Source organism: Chinchilla lanigera, unplaced genomic scaffold (genome assembly GCF_000276665.1).
Source record: "Chinchilla lanigera isolate Chin_1 unplaced genomic scaffold, ChiLan1.0 scaffold00020, whole genome shotgun sequence".
In the NCBI taxonomy this organism is placed as follows: domain Eukaryota; kingdom Metazoa; phylum Chordata; class Mammalia; order Rodentia; family Chinchillidae; genus Chinchilla; species Chinchilla lanigera.
In genome coordinates, this window is record NW_004955421.1 from 20,685,649 (window position 1) to 20,698,652 (window position 13,004).

Here is a 13,004-nt window from a genome sequence, read left to right on the forward strand (position 1 = left end):
ATTAGATGAGAAATGTGTAAAGACGGGAGTTGAGGACAGTAACATCTTAGGCCAGAACAAACAGAGTTAACTGACAGAAGAAGTGAGCTTGCTTTAGAATTTAAAAAAGCATGCTGTACAATAATATCAACTAGTTCATTTTCTGTCACAGGCCAGATAGTTAAGAGATTAAAACTTCCTTCATGAGGTCTTTCAAGATTTTCATCAAATTTTAATTCTGCAAACAACACTGGGATTTTTCAGTCAGAAAGATTTTATTGTAAGAAACAATGACATCAGGTAAAAATGCAAAAAATTGTGCAAGTATGGCAAAATGTTTAAAAATATCTACACATTTGCTCCCATAGGACTACAGTACTTACTACATACCTGAGCACTGAACATTGAATGCCATTTTAAACTGCTTTACAGAGACTCTGATTCCTTGCAGATTACATCCACTTTTTCTCATGCACCAAAGAAATCAGCTTAATGCTTAAGCATCAACTTTATAGGATAACAGGAAACAAAGATGGAAAATAAAGAATACGATTTCTACTTTCCTATAACACAGTTAAACCACGTCCAGTTTTCAATGTGTAAAAAATATATAGGAAAGTGCTACTTACATTCTTTAAATGCAAAAACATAGGTAAAGTGGGACGGGCATATGTTAGACCTTTTAATTCTATAGTAGCCATTGTGCCTTTTACTATACTCTCATCATCCTATGAAAATGTGCTTTAAAGATCTATACATAAACCCACACACGTCACTAATCTTAGCTTCCTAGGCCCTCTTTGAAACCCTTTTAGAAGTGGCAAAATATCCCAGCTATATATAATGTAAACAAATAGTTCCTCATAAAAAATTCAAGATATATTCTAATCCCATAGCAAATTCTAAGCCTTGGCTTTGACACACTGTGCATAGATCATACTCTCAATATAAGTCGTTCTTGCCAAAGGATCAACTGTTGTGCAGATCTACTGTAGAATTAATCAAACTGTTGTTCTACTGTGTATCACACGGCACCTATACCTTGCTAACTCAATGTTCTATGTCATGTTTTCAAGTAATACATTTTTCTAAATACAGAAGATTGTCAAAAAGTGGCAGGAGACTTTAGATATTCAACAAAGCTTTCAAACATAAATTACACAGACATCTCTTGCAAAAATTGGTTATTTTTTCCTTCCTCTCAGCAATATGAAACTGTAAAAAATTATTCAAAACAAGACTCACAGAAATAACCCAAACAGCATGAGGATAAGAACAGAAGACAAAGAAACACTGGGGAGGAAAAATATGGGCTGATGCAGTTTCAAAAGAGATTACAGACAGTAAGGCCAATTATAAAGCCAAAAAAATAAACCACACATCTAGCTTTCTAGGACTAGATTTTAAAGTGTTACTTCTATAAATGCCTTCCACTTCAACTTCCCCTTCAGAAAACTGTCCCTGCTTGTACAGGTCTTGGTAAAGCAGCCTGGAAAGTTTCTGAACGACGAGGTATGTGATGCAAAGAGGCAATGGTTTAAATTTGTTTCACAGTATCGCGTTATAATTTGTGCAAGACCTTTTTTAATACAAACCATGCTAGTTTGTTTTTCAGGAGAATCAAACTGTTCCAACTAAAGGCAGACTCTTAGCGATCCTTTATCAGTTATTCCAGGCATAGTGAAAAAAAAAGTTACTGATCTAGATATTTGCCTAAAGAAATACATGTAAGTTGGTTTAACCCTCATGTTAATATTCCTGTTAGAAATGTATGGATAATATATGAAAAATGACCTAGTACCTATAAAACTATGGTTTGTTCACTCACTCTTTTCCTTATCAATCCCCTTCAGCTAGAACAGTATTTCCATGTAAAAGTATTCATCACTGTGAAGTGCAAAAGAAAAACATGAGGTTGTCACCGTAATATGAAACTTCAAAAGCTATTAAATTATTAGACCACCGCAAAAATTTTATGTTTCTGGAAAACAGAATTTTAAAGGTAGGTATAAACTTCACATTATAAGTTAGTTCTCATTGTACCAACCAAACGACTGGACAGGTAGTAGATGGAAAAGGAGGTCAGGCACCAAACCAGCCCATGTTAGTGCAAATGTGGTACAACGGTCACGCTGCTCCGTGACTAGCTCCAGTTAGCCAGTATCTGGTCATATTCTATCACATAAGTACCAAGCCTTGTGACATCACAAGAGTTCACCAGGTAAAGAGCACTACCACAGCCATGAAACAAACACACTAATCTGAAAGACAAGCATAGGCTCAGACCACTTAAATCTACTTAGCTATCTACGTGAATTAGTTTATACTAGCACCAGCCACCTGCACGTTTGAGCCCTTTCCAGGATTTTAAAAAACTGAAACAGTGTTAGCACTTGAAGTTTTCGACAGAAAACTGCCACTTTAAACTTTAGCTTAACTTAAGGTAATATGGAAAATGTGAAACAATCAGACTAAAAGTTCTTGCTCAGACTGATTTTTCCTTCAGTCTTATAACAGAACACATTTACATCTCAGTACACTTGAAAACAGTACACAAAAATATATATGTAAATATATATAAATATTAAGAATGAGGATCTAAGTTAGTGCTTCTCTGTTAGAGAGGTCACAGCTAAATGAAGTCCTAGTGATATTGCCTCAGATTGTTACCCGTATTTAAAACAAAAAGTCATGTCAAGCTAGTTTGGATGTGTCTACCCAATAATACCCTAACTGCTCTTAAAAGAGTGCATAGTTGTCTTGATTCATTGGGTATCTCAGTGACTATTTAGCACAGTTCTCGAATGATACAATTAGTTGTATGCCAGGAAAAAAAATGCTGATAATTGCACTTTGTTACTTTTTCCTTACTGAAATGAAAACTTCACAAAAGTGAAAGCAAATCCTTCCCTACGCTGTAATCTTTAAAAGCACCCATGTCTGTGTACAAACTCTCTCGGCTCTCTTAAATATTGACATCACTCCTTCAGACAGACAAGCTTTCAGTATGAGATTCCAGTAAGGCACGACGGCCTGCTACACGTTAGAGAACTTTCTGAAGACACTGAGGGTAGAGTTTAGCCACAGCGCATTCAAAATGCCGGCCCAGGTCCCACAGCCGATCCGGGGTCTCATACACTTTCAGCCACTGGTCAGCGATGTCATCATACTGGTAAAGGGACTTTTTTTCCTGCTAGTTCTGAAGACATGTTCTTCCACAGTCACTTGAGTAGCTCGAACAAATAAATGAAGTTTATTCTGGAAGAGGACCAGCTTAAGGTATGGATTTATAGACTGATCACATGGAAAGTCCTTCTTACGAGTCCATTTATTGAGCTCAATATCATAGGCTTCTACAGTAAACATACGTTGGTGATTTCCACAGGTTCCAGCGATGTAGTAGATAGAATCCTTGTATACAGCTGCTAAGCCCTGGATTCTAGGCACAGTCATGGGGGTTAGAAAACCCCAGTAGTCTTTTTGAGGCTCATAGAAGAGGAAAAATTCTCCTAAGAAAAGAAAACAAGGTACATTTTCATTTTTGATTTTGGTTTGGGTCATATATTGTAATTCCAAGCTCTGAAGACTAAACAGCATCCAGTACTTTTCAAATAATTCTTTCTAAAATATATAACAGATAATATTACAGTTAACCTGGATTGCAATGTTCATACAGGAGAGGTGGAAGGAGTCGTTTCAGCTTAATAGCAGAATAAAAAAGACTTGTTTCCATTTGTTCTAGCCAATTGTGTGCACAGAAAATTATCTGAAGCCAGCTCTAAGGAAGCATTACCATTAGTGGTCAGCCAGCAAGGCCAAAATGTATATATACAGTTTCATCATAAATAAGACACTACACATTTGTGTGTTCATTATTTCGTAAGAAGACATTACATAGCATTGTTCAGATTTGTGTTTATGGTCACTGATATGTTTACTTAAGTGTGGCGAGAACGTAAAGATAAACTTCCACAGGAAAAAACTTGGCTAAGACAGAAAAGACAGGAACCTACACATTGTTTATGGAATTGACTTTGAGTCAGTTTCTATTCTAATTTGACAATAAAGGATATGGTAAATCAGACTGCCAATATGAAAGTGTAAGAATTAAAGTGATAAAGATTTATAAGAGTTTTGATAATGACAAAATGTGTATAAGTGCTGTAATAAAACTCTGAATTCTTTATGAATAGATTATAGTTCAAGAGTCACGGGGCAGTTTGAGTATGCCTTATCTAAAATAATTTTAGAATAACTTTGGATATTTGCACATACATGAAACAGCTGGGGGATGAAACCCAAGCTTAAACATGGAATTCATTTATGCTTCACATGCAGCTTATACACAGCCTAAAAATAATTTTATATAATATTTTTTAGTGTGCCTACTTTCAGAATGTGATGAGTCACAATCGCCATTCAAAAAGTTTCAGATCTTGGATTTTTGAGTTTTGCACTGGGGATGCTCAATGTGTACAACATAATCTTCCAATAATTCATGTCAGGTTTATTTATGTAATGAGGCTTCAGTTCAGATTAGAAATACCGGATTCTAAATTAAGCTTCCCTTTGAAAACTATTCTCACCTAAGGTTACTCATCTAGAAATTTAGCTGCCTCTTTTTTCCTTTTTTTTGGCACTGGGAATCGAACTCAGGACCTTACACTTGCCAGGCAGGCACTTGTGCCACTGAGCTATATCCCTGGCCCCTTAGTAACCCCTTAAGAGACTATTCAACGTCAATTTTACTGGAGCCCCAGCTATTGTTTGTACATTTCCTGGCTTACTGAATAACTTTATTACTGGACTCTTGAGAAAGAAGATAAGAATTAAAATTTTTAATTCTCCACATATTATAGGAAGGAAAGATGACACAGAAAAAAGTTGATTTTTAAAATCTAACATCCTCTTTAATAACGTAAAATCAATAACCAATTAAAGAAAACCTTCAGAACCTCATATTTCTCTTATATAAAATATATAAATTTTGTAAATGTATAAACAAGTAAATGATGTTTATTCTGGTCCTAAAATTTTATTAATCCACCACTACTTTGCAACAGTATTAGCATTAATATATAACTTTTACACTCCAGTTGGGAGTATAATAATGAATTCTACCTATATCAGCTAACTAGTTAGCCACTAAGACACACACACACACACACACACACTCACACACACACACACACAGTTTCACAATGGATCATAAAACCTATCCAACCATACTGGACAGCACATATGTGCATTCTTCTGCATGTGCTTTTATGTAACTCAAACAAGGCACCTGAGAGTACTCCTCCTCCTAGATAATTAACCTGATACTGAAAACAAAAGGGCTGAGGAATTTCTAGCAAATTTTAACCCAAACGACTAGAGTAAAAAATATATTTGTTTTAAAAAATGGAATAAGAACTTAAAAAAATTATGTGTATCTTCATGAAAACTGCCGCTTCCTCCTATTTTACTAAAGTAGAAGTACAAGGAAAACATTTACATATAGCCCATTAAGAAACAGAAGAGCTGGGTATGGTGGCGCAGGCCCATAATCCCAGCACCTTGAGAGGTGGAGGTAGGAGGATCACCAAGAGTACCGTGCCACCAGGAGCTACAACAGTAAGTTCAATGCCAGCCTGGACTACATAGCAATTTCGCACCTCAAAAAAAAAAAAAAGGATTTTGGTATTATCTACATTGCATTCAACATCCAAGCAACTAAAACATAGAAGAAAAACTATAAGGAAATTATTATTCTCACAAATCAAAATCTTCTTTACTCTTACCCGTCACTCCTACTGTATCTTTGTGATCTACTGGCCTGTAATAGTTTTTCTTTTTTAAGATAAATATGTTAGCTAGTCACTCTTACAATAAAAGGGAGTGGTGACCTCTCAGTTTCTTAGTGCAGAAAAAGAAAACAACCCATTATAAAAGCCAACATAAACTTCATGAAATTAAAAATCGAAGGACTATAATTTCTACCTCTTTGTTATCAATTTTCATAACTTTTTTCAATTACAGGCTTATACAAAAATCTTTTGTAAGTGAATAGTATAACTCTAGTCGATATTTCATTCTTTTCTTCACTTTTAAACTAATCCTGTATACCCCATTTAAAAAAAAAAATTTGATACATCTGATTATATTATATATATATGCATATATGAACAGCAAAATTAACCATGTATTAACCTCATTGTATTGTTTAAAGTCTGTAAAACTGCTCTGAAATAGCTCTCCCAAAATGCTGAACTATTATTAAAGAATGTTTTCAAAAATACCCCATGTTATCAAAACACAACAAAGTACACAATCATTTTAGTACCTTAAAAATACTTTTGAATATTAGTGATTCAAAAGTTTCTTCTTTTTGTGTGTGTGGGGAGGCGGGCCTTGAGGCAGGGTCTTGCCGTGTAGCCCAGGATGCCTTCTCACAATCCTCCTGCCTCAGCCTCCTGAGTGCTGGGATTACAGGCATGTGCCACCGCACCCATTTATATAGAACAGTATTCTAACAAATAGTTCCTGATACAGAAGCCAGAGGTGTTTTTCAACTAACAAGAACTGTTACATGTTTCGGTATAATTAGGTAAAACACACTTAATGTATTATCCATCCACAGAGAACTCAGTCACTCTGGCACCTACCCTGTAACACATAGATCTTCTCTTTGTACTCCACAGCATTATGAAATTCCATGGCAACTGGCATTGCGCAAACAGCCGTCCAGCAGTTCTCTCTGCTGTCATAGCACTCCACGGATTTCAGTGAGTTCCTCCCGTCACCCTCATACACACGACCTCCAATTGCGTACATTTTACCACAGCAGTATACAAGTCTGCACCCTATCCTGGCCCGAAGCAAGGATGGTTTGGACAGCCATCTATTGGTGGAATGGTCATACATCCAGAAATCATTTTCAGCCTTATGGTCGATGGAGACCTCACTGCTGCTCGGCCGGTAACCCCCTGCAATGTAGATGTCGTTATCTGGTGATACAAGAATCCCGACCTCCCTCAGGTCGTTTGGTGGTTTGCATAGTTTAAACACCCTTCCTGTGACTATATCTAGGCAAGGCACTGTTTGCTTCTTTCCTGAGTGTTTGTGGGCCGCGTCAAAACATATGATCATCTCAGAAGCAGTCATTCCAAGCCTCTGTGTACAGCCATTGGTGCTAGACGGTCCCTTTTCTACACAGCTTTTGGCGATAGCCTGTGCAAACTGAGCTGGAATTTTCTCTATAAAAGTATCTTCCATCAGAGGAAAACGGATGCATTTGGCAAAAATTTCTGGAAGGTGCACTTCTCTCTCATTCTGTTCATGCTCAAACCACCTTACAATGCTCTCATAAACGTGCTCTTCTCGGTCAACATTTAAATCATCACTGTCTAGTATGCTTATCAGTTGGTCTTTTGTCAGCTGCAGAAACTCCTGCTCTTCGGTGACACACAGAAACTTTTTACGAATGTATTCTTTCGAGCGATCTCTAAGTTCCTGATGACCATAATGATCGGCAAAGATAAAGACCCCAATAGAATTCTGTGGGTCCAAATGGCTGATCATGTACTTAGCACACTGATCTTGGATGGAAGGGATCTGGAAGATGCTAGCTGCGGTGAACAAAGCTTGAACATTGGCCTCTGTCAGAAGAACTCGAGAGGTGTAGGCGTAATTCAACACCAAATCCATCGACTCAGCTTCAACACCAACTATTCGAACTTCTTTTTGAGTACTTTCTGTAAGGCCACTAGTGAACATGGATCTAAGAAAGAAACACTGTTAATATTTTATGTGTGCTGCAAATAAAAATTACTGTAACAATTTTTAGAAGTATAAAGTTATCATAAAGCTAACCTTCTCAGACTAAAGCAATATATCCCCTGAGATTCTGGACAAGGAGAAAAACTGTTCATCTAATGCACAAGGATCTAGTCTGGCTATTCCCTAAATCCCTATTCTCAACGCTAGTCCAGTTTATGCTGAAGGAATTACAGATGAGCCATCCCCAAACATGCCACAGTAGCAGATAATTTCAAGCTGAAATCACTTGAGGAACTGTAAATGTCTTTCCCTACACAGCAAGCCACGCAGTCTTTTGGGAAGGATGTTCTTCCTACCAAGGCTAGGAAACAGCCCTGATCACCTGCACAATTGGATAACTGTGGCTGTAGTGAGCCTGAATAGACAAACTCTTCAAGTAACCTTTATCTTCCATGAGCTTTCACCCTCCCCCACACCGAGGTATCTCTCGGTAACATCCCTAGAACGTACTGCCCTAGCCCAGGTACCTATCTGCTCTGTCATTCCTTCACAGATTTAATGCTCTTTGTCTAAAGGGTCCAAGAGCATCATGCTTTTGTTATTTCTTTAGACGTGCTCTGTTGGGACCCTAATGCTTTTCACTTACGCATCAGCTCTTATATTAATTGGGTTCTTAGGTCCAGCTACAGAGCCCACATAAGAACCAAGGGGATTAGAGGAGATGCGTCTCTTTCTCACAGTGCCAACTATGACAAAAGAATATGCCCAAGTAAAGCAAACCAGGGAATCACATGGCGTATTTCTGGTCACCTGATTTTCCTTGGAGTCCCTACCCTGGCTTCTAGCCAAGTTGCCTTAGGGATGTGAGATCTTAAATGGACATGCCCCAGAAAGTTTAAGGGTACCTGTGATACATCAACGACACACACACAGGCTAATAAAACTTTAGGTCCCAGTGGAAATTACAAGGCAACTTGTGCCCAAAATATATCTTTAAAAATTTCACCTTAGAAAAAGCAAGATGTTCTTCAAAAATACATACTCTCTACTTCCTCCTTTAAAATCTAGTATTTTTTAATGTTCCTTTAACCAAATCACTTACCCTTGGACATTTTGAAAACTTTTCCTTAAATAATATACTTTATCTTTTCAGTTAAAGTTACCATATTTTACCTATTTATAGCTATACAGAAATAAATACTATCATAGTGTTAATATAATGCCTTCTAAATAGAGTTTAACATTTAATGCACCACTGATTCTTTAGACATAATGATTTTTTAAGTCCCAAACTTTTATCTTTAAGAGCAACCTTTTTTAGGAAATTAAAATATTGGTGCATTTATGGTATTTTCTTGACCAAAGCATTATGTAGCTTTAAAAAAAAAGGCTCTTAAAGTATTAGAAATTTACAAATATCATTTACCTTTATTTTCCTGCCTTTAAGCTTTCATTCTAGGCTGTTTACAGAATATAAAAATCAAATAAAAATTTGTCTTATAAGTCATTTGAAGAAAGATCTCCATTGTATTTGTCTTTGTTTTTAAGGTCTAGCACGCTTCACAAACAACTGCTGAAGAAATTGATATAACATTGGTGATAAAATTAATACTGAGATCCAGGCCCCTCCCTTTTAAGTGTTTTGAGAAATATCCTTAACAATGAGAGTATTTCCAGTTGCCTTTGAAATCTCTAACACATGGAATTAATCTAAAATGTAATATGAGAAACATTAAGGGTATAAACCTTTGCTGTGTAGGGAAGTCAACCTTGAGTTCTGTTTTTACTTCTACAATGTAATACAATGTAACAGTTTAACAGGCTTTTTTTTAATGACTAATGTTCTATGAGCTGGTTTTCAACTCATGGGCTGAAAAACTCACCTATGCAGCTACCAATTAGAAGGAAAAATAAAGCCCTTCATTAGACGGAGATGAACTCCCACAGGAGCACATTGCCACACATCCCTTTGTCATGGGAACCACTCCTGACTTGAACAGGCTGGTCTGGAGCGGCTGATACTGATGAACCTTCTGTTTTATGAGCTTCTTCAAGTAAACTCTACATAAAATTTACCTGCAAAATTCTGAGTGACAAAAGTTTTCTAGTAATCATGCCAATTTTAGTTCTGACAAGTCCCTGCAATGCCAGCTTTCCAGCCCTGGTTCCTCTGCCTATGATGCAAGACTTAGAAATCATGAAGTATGACTTTCTCCATCCCATATCAGGAGTAGCACTGCTGCCAAGAAACTTCTGCACCAAAATCCTAGCGAGAGAAATTCATCTAATCCTTCAGTTCTCCAGTCACACATCTTTATCTTATGCTCAGAAAGTTTTCCAAGCGTTTTTTTAATTTCTCGGAAATTAAGAACATGCTTTTTTTGTTGTTGCTATTTTGTTTTTGTTTTTTGAGACACTATGTAGTTCATGTTGCACTTGAAATCATTATGTAGCCTAAACTGGCCTCAGATTTGCAGCAATCCCTCCGCCTCAGCCTCCAGAGTGCTGGGATTACAGGCAGGTGCCACCATGCCTGATGTAAACCTTCAATACTAATTTAAAGCATAAAATTTCAGTTAGATATAGTTATTTTTATTGTGAAATTTCAATCCATTTTTTCTTTTACCATTCAAATCTAATATACAATAAAAAATTTGGAAAGGGTACTTTAAAGAGGATCTAATTTACCGACTCTTGTCCCTTAATCAAACAGTGACTAAGAAGGCTGTCTCTGGAATCAAATCTAGTCTTCCATTTACTAACCAGGTAGATGATTTAAGCATTATTCAATGAACCTCAGTTTTGTCACATGTAAAATGGGAATAACAACTGTGCAGAGATAGGTTTATACAGATTACATAAACCGATACATAGAAATTAAGTGTAGCCAGAACTTGATAAGAGTAACCATGCTATATATTTAAACACATAAATGACATGATCATATCTAATTAATAGCCTGGGTAAATACTTTTCTTTTTTTTTTTTTTCTGTTTTTGGGGGGGCAGGTACCAGGAATCAAACTTGGGACCTTGCACTTGCCAGGCAGGCACTGTGCTGTTGAGCTAGAGCCTAGCTTGGATAAACAAATCTTATCAGTAGTTTGCATTGCCAAGCCAGTCTTTATATCTTCTGCATATGTGAGTTTCATCTTTTCTTCTTTCCAGCCCACTGTCCTGTGATAATTAACACTCAGTATTCTAGTGACTTACCCAGGCAAGTCTAAATGGTTACATCACAAGCATGGAACTATATTTAACCCAGCGCTCTGAAAAAGGGGAACCAGAGACTACTGCCTAGAACATTACACTGCCACGTACCTAAAACTAAACATCTTCAAAACGAAAAAGTACTTTCAGTGCATGGTTGAGGTGATTTTACTGCCACTCATGCACCACTTTTGAATACCGAAAGCCTTAAAAAAGTGAGCACTTACAAAAAGTTATGCTGAGGCAGGAAACTGCCTTTTCCACTCAACTTTTCTGAAAGTAGGAAGTTATTTTTTAGCTCCAAGTTGTATAACCTTACTTTTCAACAGTTCATGATAAACAAAACTAACGCAAATGAAAACAGCATAAAAATACTTCTGGAAATCTTGGAAATAATCACTAGCATGCGGCCTAAGCCACATAGCAACCAAACTTTCATCCATTTTTATTCCACTGCCTTTCTTGCTATCATACCAAAACAATCTAGTGTATGGTAATTTATACAGAAATTGGCTTCTATATTTTAAACTCTAAAAGTTATACACACTAAAGAAACATACCTTGAGTAAGTTTTTGGAACAACTTCTAGATCAGCACTGTCCATAAAACTTTCAGGGATGACATGTCTCCTATCTGTGCTGTCCAAGATGGCAGCCACTAGCCACATGTGGCTGAGCCCTTAAACTGTGTTTAGTGTAGGGAGGAACCGAATTTTTAATTTTGTTTCATTTTCAATAATTTAAATAGCCGTATATGGCTAGAGGCTGCCCTACTGGATAGCACATGTCTAAGTCTTCAGGTTACTGACTTTAAACAAACACAAGTCCATTCACGTAAAAGACCCACCTCCTGAATTATAAAGACTCTTTCGGGTCAAAAACAAGGGCTTATTAAGACAAGGCAGGTCACCTACGTTCAAAAACTAAAACTCACAGGTTTCATGTTATCGTCGCATCTTCGAATAATAATGAAATGGACAGCACTGGGGGGACGGGGAGCTGGGTGTGGTCACGGTCATTCGTTTCCACCCCCGTCCTACCTGAAGTAAGGGCTGATGGCAGCAAGAACGTTCCTATGACAGGAAAAGGTTTTCCCGTGATCCACTTCCACTACAATGTCTGTCAGCTGTCCTTCATCATACATTGTTTTGAGCTGCTTAAGAATACTGCACGCATGGAAGGGGTCCATGGCATCGTTGGCTGTGTCTGAAGATGGAATCCCATTCAGTGTTGGGGAAGACTTATTTAAATCTAGGAGAGAAATCGTACAACCACAAGAAGTTCGAGCCGGAGACAGCGTGGAGGAACTGTGTGTGTGTGTGCGTGTGTGTGTGTGCGCGCGTGTGTGTACTTGATTGACGCGCCCTCCCGCCCCCTACACAAACACGTATTTGTCTACACACGGGACAGAGAATCCGGACGGCAAAGAGCAGACAGCGGGCTGCCGAGCAAGTTCCCACGCCAGCCTGCTCCTCCGGGAGCCCGGCGAGCCCGCCGCCCCGCGCTCGCAGCAGGCAGCGGCGGGCAGGCAGCCGCGTGTGTGCGGGGACTCAGGAGCGGGCTGGGCGGAGGGCGGCCCACGCGGCCCCTCAACCGCCTCCGGAACGCGTCGCGGCGGCGGCGGGTACCAGCCTCCGCATCCGCGCGTCGCGCCGCCACCTCCCTCCGAGCCATTCATCCTCCCTCTTCGGCTCCTCTCCGGCTCTCCATCCTCCTCTCGGTCCCTCGGAGCTGCCTCTCAGCCCGCAGCTAGCGCCGGGCTCCGACGCCCCTGCCCGCTCCCGCTCACCTCCTTCCAACACCACCCGCCACCACGCGACCCACCTGCAGACGCGGCCATTTCTGGACGGGGCCCCGACTCCGGCTATTTAAAGAGGAAATGTCATTTCGCTGCTTCAGCTCCCGGGTTCCGGCTCTACTAAGCTTCTGCTGGCCAATGAGGTAGCTTATGCATCGGGCTCCGCCCCCACCTTCCAAATTCCTAGCTCTAATTGGCCACCTGGAGAGCACAGGCTCGTCGGGACATGTAGTTTGATTGACCACGCGTCCTCGTGGT

At 38.9% G+C, this 13,004-nt stretch overlaps 1 protein-coding gene across 1 annotated transcript; it reads right to left on the bottom strand.

The window, feature by feature from the left end:
- Nucleotides 1-235: 235 nt before the first annotated feature.
- On the bottom strand, nt 236-12,761 carry Kbtbd8 (kelch repeat and BTB (POZ) domain containing 8). The gene is given in 5 exon segments (XM_005383820.1): nt 236-3,166; nt 3,169-3,488; nt 6,627-7,741; nt 11,989-12,199; nt 12,352-12,761. Coding segments are annotated over 5 exon segments (2,061 nt in total). The 5' UTR covers nt 12,623-12,761; the 3' UTR covers nt 236-3,022.
- Nucleotides 12,762-13,004: the final 243 nt, after the last annotated feature.